Source organism: Podarcis pityusensis (genome assembly GCF_964106645.2).
Source record: "Podarcis pityusensis genome assembly, chromosome: 6".
Lineage (NCBI taxonomy): Eukaryota > Metazoa > Chordata > Lepidosauria > Squamata > Lacertidae > Podarcis > Podarcis pityusensis.
In genome coordinates, this window is record NC_138030.1 from 14,505,868 (window position 1) to 14,520,848 (window position 14,981).

Sequence of the window (14,981 nt, forward strand, 5' to 3'; positions counted from 1 at the left end):
TCAAGAGTTTTGTGTACCCATCAGTAGAGCAGGTAACATGGTTATGGCCATGGTCCGCAGAAGGACACTGTAGTCCTATCTTCCTCTATCACCCTCCAGCACACAAGCTCACGTCAGATGATCAAGCAAAGGGTCATGGGTGCTGCACCCACACCTCCCTTCTCCTGAGCAACTCCGGGGCACCCAGAGAGGTGGAGCGGGGAGGTGAAATTTAAGGGAGAAGAAAGGCTCCACTGAGCCCCTTCATGTGCAACCCAAGGAAAGAGGGTCATTTCCAAAGATTATAATTTGCTGGTGGCAAATGCAACGCCCATGAAAATAAACCAAAGGGGTGATCCAAACACAAAGATTAAAAAGCTTTGCCATAGATTTCCAGGAGGTTTTGCCGCAACATAGAAGTTTATTTCCCTTCTTCAAGACGATTTGCTAGTTTTACCTTTAAGTTGCAAATGAAATTTTTAAGAAGCAACAGAATTCCACTTACCCATAAGGTCTCTGGATGAGAGCTGGATGTAGCTGCTGCACCCCTAAGGTGAAACCTAGAAAAATGTTTGCAAAACGCAGTATTAGATCCGGCTGTGCAACGTTATCGTGTATTCAGAAGTGCAGCTTGTGCCTAGGCCTGCTTACTTAGAGCTAAGCGCCGCTGTCTGCGGCGGGATTTACAGTTTTGCTTCGTGCATCGTAGCTATCTTAATCCTTACTCTTTGGTACAAACAATTTTTGTGTTTACTTTCTCTATGACAACATTATCTGATGAATTCCGGAGAGTAGTCTTGTGAAGTCTGTTGCAGCGAGCAGTTTTGTGGCACCTTTAAGGCTAACAAATACAGCATCAGCTTTTGTGGAGTGCAGGAAACATTATCCTGTCCGCAGGCATCTCTTTAACTCTGCTCTGAATTGTTACCAACAGTTGGCGACTTAACTTGAACTGGCCAATGTTTCGTATATTACCACATTTCAGAGTGCATGTTTTAGCCCAGTGTTTTCCAACTTTTTTCCGACCATGGCCCCCTTCAGACATTGTTTCCTTCCTGTGGCTCCCTTGGAATTGGGCAGGATATATTATTATTATTATTATTATTATTATTATTATTATTATTATTAGTTTAGCCTTGACATTAAAACTAGTTATGCTTCCAGACCTCTCAACACTTCATCCACTCCTACCTGTAGCTATTTCATACAGCACAAGTCATAGTTTGCAGTTACATACAAACTAGCAAACTATGGTTTGCATGTCCCTCCAAACCATGATTGCAAACTACGGTTTGGGCATGTTTTGCAAGGCAAGTACAAACCGGTTTGCTGGTTTGGATTCTAACTGCAGACTACGTTTGTACTACACATGAAGCAACTTACAGAATTGGAGTGGACGAGAGGAGAGGAGGAGAACAAGGTTTGTTCACGGCCTCATGCTATGTCAAACTATGGTTTGGTATTCTTTTTGAACCAGATGACTGCAATGTATTCTATTAGCTATTTTAATAAACTTCTAAAAATGTGTTGTGTCAACTTCCCACTCCCCCTACCACCATCACGGGATGTTTGTGTAACTACACAAGCAAGTTCCCCACTATTTAATTTTCCCAGTTTTTAATATACTATTAATATAATATACTCTTCTATCACCCACACTCTGCTACATTCTATTAATTCCAAGTCTCAAATGCGTCTCTTTTCTAGACAGCTAGTCCTCCACTTGACTCATGTTTGTGTTCAAAGCTCCAGTTTTTCATTTATGAAAGCATCTACAATTTTGACTTTCATTAACGGGGCCCCTCCTTACTTGGACCCATTGTCGTGTCCATCTGCCATCTTCTCTTTTTTGCTTCCTTAGAGGTAAAATGCTTCCATCTCCCTTTCACAGCATCCTTTTCCGAGTTCGTATAATTCTGCCTTCTCCCTAGACTGCTGCACCTGCCATATTGCTGTCAACCTTTCCCCTTGGTCTCAGACATTCGCCTCTGCTTCAACCTGTAACCATTCTCCAACACACACAAAGTTTACTGAAGTTGTGAACAGTTGGCCGCAGATTATATACAATCTCAAGCCAACTATACTAATCCTTGGGCAAAGTTCCCCAGCGTTCTTTTCTTTGCACAAATCCCCATCTTCCCCTTCTTTGCTTCCAGCACATTTATTCTCCAGTGCATGCTCAGAAACTCAAGATATATATACATTGTCATGTTTAAGATAATTTGTCTGTTTTTCTTTCTTTGAATCTGCAAGGGTCTCGGGTCACAACATCAAATGGCTATATTGCACGGCCTATAGTTTCTGGAGCTGACGAAAAAGAACACAAATGAAGCAATCCAGGGCTTCAGCTGTAGTTGCCTGTCCTCAAAAGCATGCAGAACTATCCAAAGGAGAGCAATACGAAGGGCAGAAGCATCTATGATGGCTCAAGTGAGCCAGCAAGCTACAGAAAGACACCTATGATTTTTCTTGGATTACATTTTTTCAACAAAAAAAACCCCACATACCCCAACCTCTGTTTACTGTAAGCTTTGAGCAAAACACAGATGTTCTAAAGATTTACCTTATAATTGGATGTCACAGAGGCCAATCACCTGGTGTGACAACCAGAGTACAGGGGTACCTTGGTTTGCATACGTTTTGGATTACAAACGCGTCAAACCCAGACGCGTGTGTCCCTGTTTGCAACCTTTTTTTGGATTACAACCCTTTTATTTTTTGGATTATGAACAAAAAAAATTTAGAGGCCCCATTGGCAAAAGCGCACCTTGGGTTACAACCTGTTTTGGTTTATAAACAGACCTCCGGAACGGATTATGGTTGTAAACCAAGGTACCACTGTACTCTGCAAGTTTGAGCATACCATATGCTCCTTATATACCACTTTCACACACCCCCCCCCACTTTATTCTTTAGAAAGTGCGTCTCCACCCCCATCGTTCTACCCGGACACTGAGGTCCAGCGCTGAGGGCCTTCTGGCGGTTCCCTCACTGTGAGAAGCCAAGTTACAGGGAACCAGGCAGAGGGCCTTCTAGGTAGTGGCACCTGCCCTGTGGAATGCCCTCCCTCCAGATGTCAAAGAGAACAACAACTACCAGACTTTTAGAAGACATCTGAAGGCAGCCCTGTTTAGGGAAGCTTTTAATGTTTGATGGACTACTGTATTTTAATATTTTGTTGGAAGCCGTCCAGGGTGGCTGGGAAAACCCAGCCAGATGGGCAGGGTATAAATAAAATAAGAATAAGAATAAGAATAATATTTAGCCTCAGCCACAGTTTGCCAGATGTGGACATCATGGTAAACTAGGGTTAGAACAAACCAGGAAAGGGAAATGCATACACAAGAAGGGGAGGGCCTCCACATGTCACCTGACCACGACTGTCTAAAAAACACACGGTCCCTGTTCCTTGGGAACTGGAGCATGCATAGTTGCATGGTCTCTCTGCTCCAGCTCCTGCAGCACTTGCCAAGAGATTGTCAGTGGCGTTGAAAACTCCATTCTTGGCAGCAGAAACAAATCGCACAAAATAAGCTCAGCATGCAGAGTTTATTTGGATGGTGGAATGAGCTTCCTGGGCGCAGAAAACACACAGCTTTATTTTTATTGTCCTATTCAAACCCAGAAAGATATTGAGCCAATTTATAAAGAGAGAGAGAGAGAGAGACAAGAGAGAGGGGAGTGGGGGCAGTTTGTCTCACCAGTTTGAATACTCCTTGGTTTTGCTCCCAGATAGGCAAGGTTGACGTTTGCTTTCCGGCCGTCAATGATGGGGTTGGGATCCTTGCAAGCCCTTTCGGCCGCAGATCTGTCAGCCATGGTCACCTGGAAAGAAGCAGGCAGACTGCGTTTGTAAGCGACCTGGAACACCACCAAGTGGGTGTTTTTCCTCCCCTCCTTTCTAGCAAGCACTTCCACACAACAAAGTTAAGAACTCTCCTTGAATCTCACTTGAAAAGCTGTTAAGAGGGGATAATCCGTTATGTAGCTCTGGAGAGAGGAAGCCTCATCATCTCCACCTATATCCCCCTTTGTTTCCTGTTTTGACATCACAAGTAAAAAAGACCAGGCAGGCTGAATATCAGGCAGCCAAGCAGAGGCGGAGGCAGGCGAAGATGCCGTTTTAAGATTCAAGATCCCTTGAACTCCGGTACACTCACGGAGGCAGCTTTATGGCTGAAGTACCTTCCAAGCACTGTAAAGTTTGCCTTTCAGAACGTGATTTACAATGGAAAAGCCAGCAGTAGATGGAAGCATCCCAGAGCAAAAGAGCACTCAAGGGAGAATGCTATAAACTGCAGGCAGATAAGTTCAGAGTAGCTACTATTTTTGTTTCCTCTTTTTTAAAAACAACACATTGCGCCCCCCTCTCCTTTTGGCACTGTTAGGGAATATCAGGTGGTAGCTTTTCCTTTTCTTCTCACCACAAAGCAAACAGAAACCCAAGCAGTGCAGCCCCACCTAACCAGCAGCAAGAACAGCACAGAAATGAACAGCTTCCCCTTTTTGAAAGTGTGGAATTGCATTACTGAAGCTTGAGAAGGCAGGAGACACTCCTGTCTGTACACCGTTAACAAGTCTGTAGGGTTTATTTCAATGCATGACAAAACTGCTAAACGCAAAGTTGTCTCCAGGGGAAAATTAACATGCTTCGTATATGTAGATCATGCAAATTCTATTTTAAAGACTCCAGCTAAATGTGACATTCCTACATAACTGGAAATAATTGCCATGGTTGGGATGCAACACTAAACTCTGGCTTAGTGTTACATGAAAGAGCCTTGGGTTTGTCAGCTCCCCACACCAAATTCTCGAGTGCAGGTACCGAGATCAGAAGCTTTTTGCTTCCATTTTCAACGGCGATTTAACATTAGGCACAACCCCGTAAACTGTGGTTAGTCTTAACTGTGGTTTATTGCAACAAGTCAACTTCATAAGCCATATCTGAATCTGGCTTGTTACCATAAACCATAGCTAAGACTGGCCACAGTTGTCTCGGCTTTGACATAATGTTAATAATACACCGCCTAAAATCATTCCTGGGCTGCACAAGTTCATTGACTTTTTATTCTAATGATAAAAATGCAAAGCAGCTGGGAGGCGGTGATGAAAACGTCCTGCCGAGATGCATCCTCAAGATGCCCAACAATGAAGTGCAAGGTCAATTATTGGTTAGAGAAAGCCTCCTGTCACTTACAACAAGAATCCTCTTTAAGAAGAAATTTAAGAACCTGGGAAAGGAAACGGTAGAGATCCTAGGAGCAATCCTCAGCTTCTCTGGGTAAGACTACGAAAGCATCTGCTGAAGAACTTGAGAGAACAGATGCCAGCCTGTGTAGAATGGGCAAGAGGGGTCAACTAGGCAGCTTCCCATGTCCCTAATGCAAGGCAAGTTCTCAAAGCAGCCCATCAGATGCCTCTGGGAAGCTCACAAGCAGGACTGCAGGGCAACTGTACTCTCCACCGCAACCAATATTCAGAGGCATCCCACCTCAGATCCTGGAAATAGCAGAGGTAAAAGGTAAAGGGCTCCTGGACAGTTAAATCCAGTCAAAGGTGACTATGGGGTGCAGCGCTCATCTTGCTTTCAGGCCGAGGGAGCCGGTGTTTGTCCACAGACAGCTTTCCGGGTCATGTGGCCAGAATGATGAAATTGCTTCTGGCACAATGGGACACTGTGACAGAAGTCAGAGCGCACAGAAATGCCGTTTACCTTCCCGCCAGAGTGGGCACTGGCGTGCTTCAGAACTGCTAGGTGGGCAGAAGCTGGGACAGAGCAACGGGAGCTCACCCCGTTGAGCGGATTCAAACCACCAACCTTCCAATAAGCAAGCCCAAGAGGCTCAATGGTTTAGGGACGTGGGCGGTGCTATGGAGATAGCGTACAGCCACCATGACTGGTACTTCTCCATACCTCTATGAATTTGTCCAATCCCTTTTTAAAGCTATCCCTGCATTTTGCGGCAGCAGCAAGTTAAGGAACTTCTACTTAAGCAGCGCCTGCAACAAAATGTTGCAGCACAAAGTGCTCCTCATCAGTTCTGGTCAGCCATGCCTTTTTCCACACCCACGCACCAAATAGATGCTCAGTCCTTACTGAGATGTTCTAGAGAGGTTACTCCTCCCCCACCCACCCTGAAAATTGTGTGTGTGTGAATGCACATTTTAATTTTCTTTTCTGCACTTCTGCAAACCTCTGGATTCTCCACAACTTGCCAACACCGTGTGTGTGTGTGTGTGTGTGTGTGTGTGTGTGTATATGTTGGTGTTTTGGCTGTGTGAATATCCCTATTCGGAGAATTGAGTTCGCTATTCACCTCTCCCAGCTCCTGCACTTAGTATGCAATCCCTTCAAAAGTCTGGAAGGCAAAGAGAAGATGCAGTTTCCTCCATCTCCTCACCCAGCAACTGTCTTTGAAAAATTGTTGGAAGACATCCGTAGGAACTGCAAAAAGGAGCCCATGTAATACTCCAAATCTACCACAGCATGAACAGTGGGGGAGTATTTGGAAGAGGGGAAGGGGAACGTGACAGGGTAATATTCCCACCCTGATTTTTGTGAACTGGGAACAACACAAGGATCAAAGGCAGTGGGGCAGCAGTACACTAGGATACAAAACCATTTCCCCCACACAGAGTTGAGTACCCTTCATTTGACAGGGTGAGGGAAAAAGTACCAGGCTAAGTGTTGCCGTTCTACACCGATTAGAGGTCACGAAGTCAGAAAGCAGCAGGAAGTAACGCAACCTGCAAAAACCTCTGCTCACGCAATAGCCCCTGCAACTGTTAAGCCCGATTCCTTTTCCAAGAGACACCCTCCACTTCCGGACCCGCACGGCACTTCTGCCACTCTGCTGCAAATTCTTTACGGATCAGGACCACCGTAGAACCACTGGAACGGATTCCTTGATGGGAGACAATTTCAGAGGTTGCCCCACTCCCCACACCCAGTATGAAAGGATGAGGGACACAACACAAGACACACGCACACGGAAGAGATGCCGTAAATACTACAGCAAAGAGTTCGTGCGACCCACAACCCCATTTCCCCAGAAACACACTGAGCAGATAATCCAAGCAGAGTCTCCACCTCCCAGCTATATGTCTGCAAGGAGTCTCTTCTCCTTTACCAAATACATTGTTTTTACTATTACAGTACTGTTAACAACGACATACCCCACAAGTGCACACAAACGCCAATTAAGCAGAACACTTCACTTCAATGCAAAGAGCTCTCCAGGCCCTTTGGAACCTAGTTTTCAGCTCTGCAGAGTAATCTTGAACTGGACACTCCAACTCCAAGGACCATTCTAGAAGCAACAGCCAATTGCTTCCATCTCTTCCCCTAGGAGTGACTACCCACTTTCTGTTCCCTCCACCCACACAGCACCCCAACTCTAAGCTACCAGACTCCCAAACCACCTTTGGAACCAACGAAGTCCCTCTAGATGTGGCTCCTCCAGTTTCATAAGCCAGAAGAGGCAGTTGCAGGTCTGTGGGCTCCCACCCTAAGCCATCAAATTGCACCCCACCTCCTTAATCCCCCCTCCCCGTATTTCCTTGCAAGTTTATATAACAGAGGGGCATCAAACTCAACATGCTCTGGAGTCTGGAAACGAAGCCTGATGAGGAATGGTTGAAGGAGCTGGATATGCTTAGCCTGAGATTAAGAGGAGATGCAATAGCCATCTTCAAACATCGAAAGGGCTGTCACACAGGGAACAGGCTTGTTTCCTCCTGCTCTGGAGGATAGGACCCAAACCGATGGATTCAAGTTACAGGAAAGGAGATTCTAACTAAACATCAGGAAGAACTTTCTGACAAAGAGCTGTTTGACAGTGGAATGGAGGTTGTGGACTCTCCTTCCTTGGAGGATTTTAAGCAGAGGGTGGGTGGCCATCTGTCATGCTTTAGTTGAGATTCCTACATTGCAGGGGGCTGGACTAGATGGCCCTCGGGGTCCCTTTCAGCTCTACAATTCTATTACTATTTCATTCAATATAGACTGGTTATGGCTCAAAGGGATCACCAAGTTCGAGAAAGAGGGAGTTAAAAAATACTGTACGGTTTCCCCACGGCCCGTCTCCCTTTTCTGCCGTTGAAATGTTAACCTTTCCACGCAGGCTTAAGGCAGAAAACGGAAGACTCCTATTGCAGGTGAGCGCCCCGACGTGTCGACTACTCAGAATTCATTGGCAAGACCTGCAAGAGGCGGGGTGGCGAGGTCCTTTGGCGTGGTGCCCCGACGCCAGGTGACGAGAACAGCCCCTCCCAGACCTTCCCGCAAAGCGCCCCCCCCCCGGCCCCCAAATCCGCACTTACGAAGCCATATCCCCGGGATTTTCCCGTCTGCCGGTCCGTGATGACGACGGCTTCCTCGATGTCGCCGAACACCTCGAAGTACTTCCTCAGCGAGGAGTCCGTGGTGTGGTAGGGCAGCCCCCCGACGAAGATCTTCGTGAAGGTAGTGTCCTTCTGCACCGTGTGCATGGCGCCGGAGCAGCCCCGACGGCGATGGCCGCAGCTGCTAGTTGGAGAGCAGGAGGAGAAGGGCGACGAGGACGAGGAGGGCGGCGGAGAGTGGGAGAGGCTGGAATAAGCATCCAAAAGGAGGAAAGGGCGAGACGAAGCGCGAGGAAAGACGTCCAGGGTGGAAGGAAGGAGATGCCCTACTCCGCCTAGGTCACCGCGCGACCCAGCGAGCGGTCCACGGGCGAGGAGGAGGAGGAAGGAGGAGAAGACCGGGGGAGCCCGCTCCCCCGAGCAACAGCGACTCAGCGACCACAGGAGCAGCAGCAGCAGCTCCGCGCCCCATGCAGCAGCTCCAGCGGCTAAAGCAACCGCAGCATCGACGGCAGGGGGCAATGAGAGAGCTCCGCCTTCCCAAAGCGCTGCCAGCCCCCCCGCCCCGTCGAGCAGCAGCAGCACGACCTCTCGCCTGGAGCCGCGGAGCGTGAAAGTGCTCCCCAGCGCTCGCGCGCCTTTGTACCCATCCTTCCCTCTCCGCCCCTTCCAAGGCCGGGCTCCAGCCACGCCTCCCCGCCGCCGGGTCGGGGGAAACGTCGAGCCTGGCCGGCCGCAGAGGCCCCTGGGCTTCGTAGTTCTTCGCCGCTGACGCCTCGTCCGTTGGGGCGGTGCAAAAACGAGGACGGCGACGCGGACTTTCGAGGCGCTTCGAAGCCTGATCGTGCAATCCCGTGTGGTCTGGGAATAAGTCGCGCGGAGCTCGTTGGCGAGGCTTACTTCTGAGTAGACGGGATCGCACGTGGTAGCAAGACCTGTCTCTCGGCAGAAGCGTCCGTGGACTACCGGAGCCGGAGCCTATTTCTGCTTAGATGAATGAAGTCCTGTGGAGAATATTGCTTTTTGATTTTAAAAACTTAAATTCCACCTTCCCATTCCCGCGCACACTTACAAAATTCCCTAGCCGTCTTTTAATACATACATTTTTTAAAAAGTACTAAAGGTCTTTAACTCCAAAGTAGCCCCAAAACTCCTGTATGGCATTCCATTATGGATTGGTGCAGTTAACCAATCGTTGGTTCGCATCCAATCCAAATTTCAGCGCAAAATCCTGTGGCTGCCAAATTGTGTGCCATATGCAGCCATGTGTCTGGAAACTGGACAAAGGCTGCTGGAAACCAAAATGTGGCTCATCACTATAAAATTCGGACTCTGCCTACATTTCATGTCTGATCTGTCATCTTTAACTTTCCACACGCTGGCAGAATCCCACCACTCCAAATGGCTAGGTTGCACTGAGAGCAAAATCAGAACCTGTTGCCTATCACTCGAGTCGCTGCTTATGCTCCCACAGTTAGAAGCATTCCAGAAAATCAAGTGTAGAATCCTAGAGATTGAATTCCAAAACCCTTTGCAGTGCAGCCAAAGAATACAGGAGATGCAAACGAAAAGCAGTGATTCAAATATTATACAGTACAGTGGTAACTCAGAAGTTGAACAGAATCCGTTCTGGAAGTCCGTTCGACTTCCAAAACGTTCGGAAACCAAGGCGCGGCTTCTGATAGGTTGCAGGACGCTCCTGCAGCCAATCGGAAGCTGTGGAAGTCACGTTGGACGTTCGGGTTCCAAAGAACATTCACAAACCAGAACACTCGCTTCCGGGTTTGTGGCATTCGGGAGCCAAAACGTTTGACTCACAAGGCGTTCAGGATCCCAGGTACGACTGTACTGCCAGAAGGTGAACATAAGCCTATCAAAATTAAGCCCAACGTAATAAACACACCTGAATTAAATTCTCAAAGCCCATTGAAACTGAACATGTTTTGCCTAGAGGCTAAAGTGAGTGTGAGGTACCTGTGGCCCTCCAGTTGTTGCTAGGCTACAACCATCCCTGACCTTTAGTCCCCCAGGCCCTGGCCGGGGTTGATGGGAGTTGGAGTCCAATGTCTGAAAAGCATCAGTATTTGGCTAAGCCTGGTCTTAGATACAACAAAGAAGGGGCCAGGTAAGTCAACTTGTGGGAGAGCATCTCAGCTGATGTGCAACCACAGAAAAGGCTGTTTTCCTAGTAGCCACTTGCCCACTGGCTGTCAGAGAACAGAGAACTGATCTGGCCAAGTAACCAGCTATGTGTACGTTACACCAAACGCACCAAACATGTAGTTTCTCATGACAAGCACATCAGCGCACCTCTCCCCTCCCATGCTTATGTTGGATTTGCAGAATACAAGTTTAATCTACTTGTTAGTTAACCACTAAATTCAACACTTAGGTTATGAGATAGCTGAAAGATATCTCCCTGTTGAGAAGCAGTGTACCCACGCAACACCACTCTCTGGGAAACCAACAGCAGAAGAGGGTTGTTGCCGTCATGCTCTGTTTGTAAGATTCCCAGAAGCATTTGGTTAGCCGCTGGGAATTTGTGGGAGCAAATGCCATAGTTTAACAACGTGCTATGTGCTGTGTGAAGTTCTTTCTTGAATTTTCCAACATTCAGCATCATTGGATGGTCCTGGGTATTGGGTGCCTTGGCAGAAAGATGGGATTTAAATATAGTAAGTAAATATAGTATATAGAGAGGGAGGAAAACACTTTATTCACTTTCTCAACTCCATACACAATCTTTTACACCTCTGTAATGCCCCCTTATGGGACACGGGTGGCGCTGTGGGTTAAACCACAGAGCCTAGGACTTGCCAATCAGAAGGTCGGCGGTTCAAATCCCCATGACGGGGTGAGCTCCCATTGCTCGGTCCCAGCTCCTGCCAACCTAGCAGTTCAAAAGCACAGCAAAGTGCAAGTAGATAAATAGGTACCGCTCCAGCGGGAAGGTAAACGGCGTTTCCATGTGCTGCTCTGGTTCGCCAGAAGCAGCTTAGTCATGCTGGCCACATGACCCGGAAGCTGTACGCCAGCTCCCTTGGGCAATAAAGCGAGATGAACGCGCAAACCCAGAGTCAGCCATGACTGGACCTAATGGTCAGGGGTCCCTTTACTTCACTAATGCCCCCTTGCAGCTATTTCCCCCCTAGAATATAAGATTTAAATGTTGTTACTTTTCCAGCTCCTTGTTCATTTTGGTAGCCTATTTCTGAACTTTTTCCAGATCTAAAATATCCTTTCCCTAATGATCCGTAACATGGAGTTCACCCCTTTTCACAGCTTCCACACAGTGGATCCCTATCTTCACTGAGCTATCCACAATAATCCCAAGGTTTTGTTCCTGGTCAGTCATCTCCAGTTCAGACGCCTTGATCGTATATGTGAAACTAAGTGTTTTTTGTTTTGTTTGCTTTTTTGCTTTTGCACCAACATGCATCACTGTTACAGCTGAACTGAATTTGTTAAGCTAATATTTAGGAGCCTTTGGTGAGGGACTTTTGTCAAAGGCTTCTTGAAACTCAGTCCTGATAACCGGGCATGGGGTATTTGTGCGCTTCTGAGACGCAGCCTGCATTTGCTGGTGGATTTACCCATCCCAAACAGTGGCTTTTGCAGGGAGCGAGCACTACCCGCTCCAAGCCTGCCGGTTCTGCTTCCCACTGAAACTACATCCCCCAGCAGGCACTGCGGGAGCCTCTTCCTCCTCCCCTCCCCACCCTGGAGAATTTTGCCGCTCGTTGCAAACGGACGGTCGATTTGCATAGAGGTGGCGAGAGGCGGCAGAAAGGAGCGCTGGATTTGACTAAGAAATGCAAGTTTGCAAAGCAAATCTTTTTTGCCGAGAAGCCCGCCAGAGAAAGCCGCCTAACAGCGCGCGCGCCTGTTTTTTAAATGTTGAACTTTGCAGGAATCCCGACTGCAAATAATTGCAACTTCTGGCAAGTGCTGGCATTTGGAGAAGGTCATCGGGTGGGGAGCCTCCGTCCCTCCTTGGTTTTAATGCGTTTTGTGGCCGCAGATGTTTACGAAGCTGCGCCTTTGGGAAGAGGAAGGAAAGAGCAAACACTTAAATAAAAAATCATGCAAATAAGAGCCGGCTCCTAGGAGCTGTGGGGGCTTCGGCCCCCTACAAAAAAATTAGTTGCTCTCTGTGGGCGATACTTTTTTATTACTATTAAATCTGTATACCACCCTTGATCTGAAGATCATGGTGATTCACAACATAAAAATACAGTACAAAATAAAAACAGAAAATATGTAACAAAACAAACAAAAAACAAATCAATAAGCCCCTTCCACAAGCACATTTAAAAGGTAATAATATCACCCAAAGGCTTGATTATAAAGGAATGTTTTTGCCTGGTGCCTCCCTGGGGAGAGGATTCCACAAACAGGGTGCCAATGTTCTCGTGTTGCCACCCTCAAGACCTCTCGTGGAGGAAGCACACAAAGAAGGGTCTCGTATGATCTCCGCTTATAAGGGGAGAGGCGGTCCTTGAGGTATTGCGGTCCTGAGCTTTTTAAGGCTTTATAAGTCAAAACCAGCACTTTGAATTGGGCCCAGTTATTAATCAGTTGTGCCAGGATCAGTCTTGTCCCGATGAACAACCTGGCCACCAAATTCTGTGCCGGTTAAAGTTTCCAACTCGTCTTCAGAGGCAACCCTACATACAACGCATTGCAATAATCTAACCTAGAGGTTACCAGAGCATAGACAACAGTAGTTAGGGGTGCAGCTGGGCCACCAGCCAAAGCTGGTGGAAGGCCCTCCGTGTTACTGAGGCCACCAGAGCCTCAAGTGACAAGCAAAGCATCCAAAAGTACCCACAAGCTGTATACCTGCTCCTTCAAAGGGAGTGTAACCCCATCAAGAACAGGCAACCTGTTAGATGGACCAAAATAAGGACCCGTCTGCACTATATATTTACAGCAGTATCATACCACTTTATGCAATCCTGGGAGCTATAGTTTGTTAAGGGTTCTGAAAGCGGTTAGGAAACTCTTTCCCCTTCACAGAGCTACAATTCCAAGAATTACCTGGAAAGAAGGATTGATTGTGGGGTTATCCTGCGAGTTGTAGCTCTGTGAGGGGAATTGGGGCCTCCTACTCTCAGTGTCCCTCCCTCATCCACTGATAGTGTAAAGGTAAAGGGACCCCTGACCATTAGGTCTACTCGTGACTGACTCTGGGGTTGCGGTGCTCATCTCGCTTTATTGGCCGAGGGAGCCGACGTACAGCTTCCAGGTCATGTGGCCAGCATGACTAAGCCGCTTCTGGTGAACCAAAGCAGCGCACGGAAATGCCGTTTACCTTCCCGCCGGAGCAGTACCTATTTATCTACTTGCACTTTGACGTGCTTTCGAACTGCTGGGTTGGCAGGAGCAGGGACCGAGCAACGGGAGCTCACCCCGTCGCGGGGATTCGAACCAGCAACCTTCTGATTGGCAAGTCCTAGGCTCTGTGGTTTAACCCACAGCGCCACCTGCGTCCCCTGATAGTATAGATCAGGCCAAAAATAGGATAGTCAGACTTTCCCCCCTCTGCTTGGACATGAGTTAAACCTGGGACAGATGTTTTGCTGCCTGAGGCAAAGACAATATGGTCTTCCCCACCACCACTGCCTGTGTATCGAAACCCAACCAGGTTGGCAACTGAATTTTACAACATCTTCCACCTCGCAGTAGGCTGCCTTAAAGCCTTGCAGAGAAGACCACATGGTATACAGAGTTGTGTTTGGCAACGCCTCATTACTGCTCTGCACCTCTCAGCATCCACCGCCAAATTAAGGTGGCTGCCACAATCTGCCTAATGGTAGGACCAGCCCAAAACACTTTTTTTTTTTTTGCTTGTTACCTGAGCCTATAGTGGGGTGCCTGCATTCCATGGAATAAAACCCCAATTCCAGGGCAGCTATTAAGCTCTCGAGTTGCCGGGCTGGGGATAGAAAAGGCATCTCTTTTGGACTGTGGCTTGTAGACTGTAGCCTCCATCCGCTCTCCGAAAGCTTGTACAGTACTGTGGGAATAGTTAGGCTTGTTGGCTTTGCTAATGCCAAATCTGGATTCTTGCCACCCTTCGAGGCTGTGAAGCATCCTGGGAGGAGATGCCCTAAATCCTTTTTCGTTTGCAGCAGTGATCATGCTGTATCCAAAGGTCTCTTCCTTTGTCTCTGCATTTTCCGATTACCCTGAACGCACTGTGGCCTTTTAGATCTCAGCGCTGCTGCTATAAATAATGAGCCTCTTTTTAAAACACAAACATGCACACACATTGTGGTTAGTGAATTATGAGAGCAGAAAAAGTTCATAATCTTGCCTTTGCTCAGCCGCGCTTCTTCTGAATAACCTTTTATGAATATCTGGGTATATACTGTATATGTATGTATGGAAATATAACTGATTATACTCTTTGTGTTATACTATATCTCTCCTTTTCGTACTATGATTCTATGACTCAGAACAAAATATTTAACAGCTCTAAGCCTATATGTAACCTTTAGAAGACATCTGAAGGTAACCCTGTACAGTGGTACCTCTGGTTACGTACTTAATTTGTTCCGGAGGTCCGTTCTTAACCTGAAACTGTTCTTAACCTGAGTTACCACTTTAGCTAATGGGGCCTCCCGCTGCTGCTGTGCCGCCACCACGCGATTTCT

The 14,981-nt window shown here is 47.5% G+C and overlaps 1 protein-coding gene across 3 annotated transcripts in view; it reads right to left on the reverse strand.

Moving 5' to 3' along the window:
• RBM38 (RNA binding motif protein 38) overlaps positions 1–8,979 on the reverse strand; it is a 41,011-nt gene extending 32,032 nt beyond the window's left edge. For 2 of the 3 annotated variants that reach the window (XR_013988249.1, XR_013988250.1), the window contains exons 1-3: positions 8,302–8,979; positions 3,681–3,804; positions 485–539 (exon numbers count right to left, since the gene is read on the reverse strand). Coding sequence is in view for 1 of the 3 variants with exons in the window: in XM_081012425.1 (XP_080868551.1) it covers positions 485–539; positions 3,681–3,804; positions 8,302–8,469 (347 nt within the window). In the remaining 2 variants the exon portion in view is untranslated. The remainder of the gene's footprint in view (positions 1–484; positions 540–3,680; positions 3,805–8,301) is intronic. The other variant, XM_081012425.1, reaches the window with a different exon arrangement.
• Between the last annotated feature and the right edge of the window lie 6,002 nt (positions 8,980–14,981).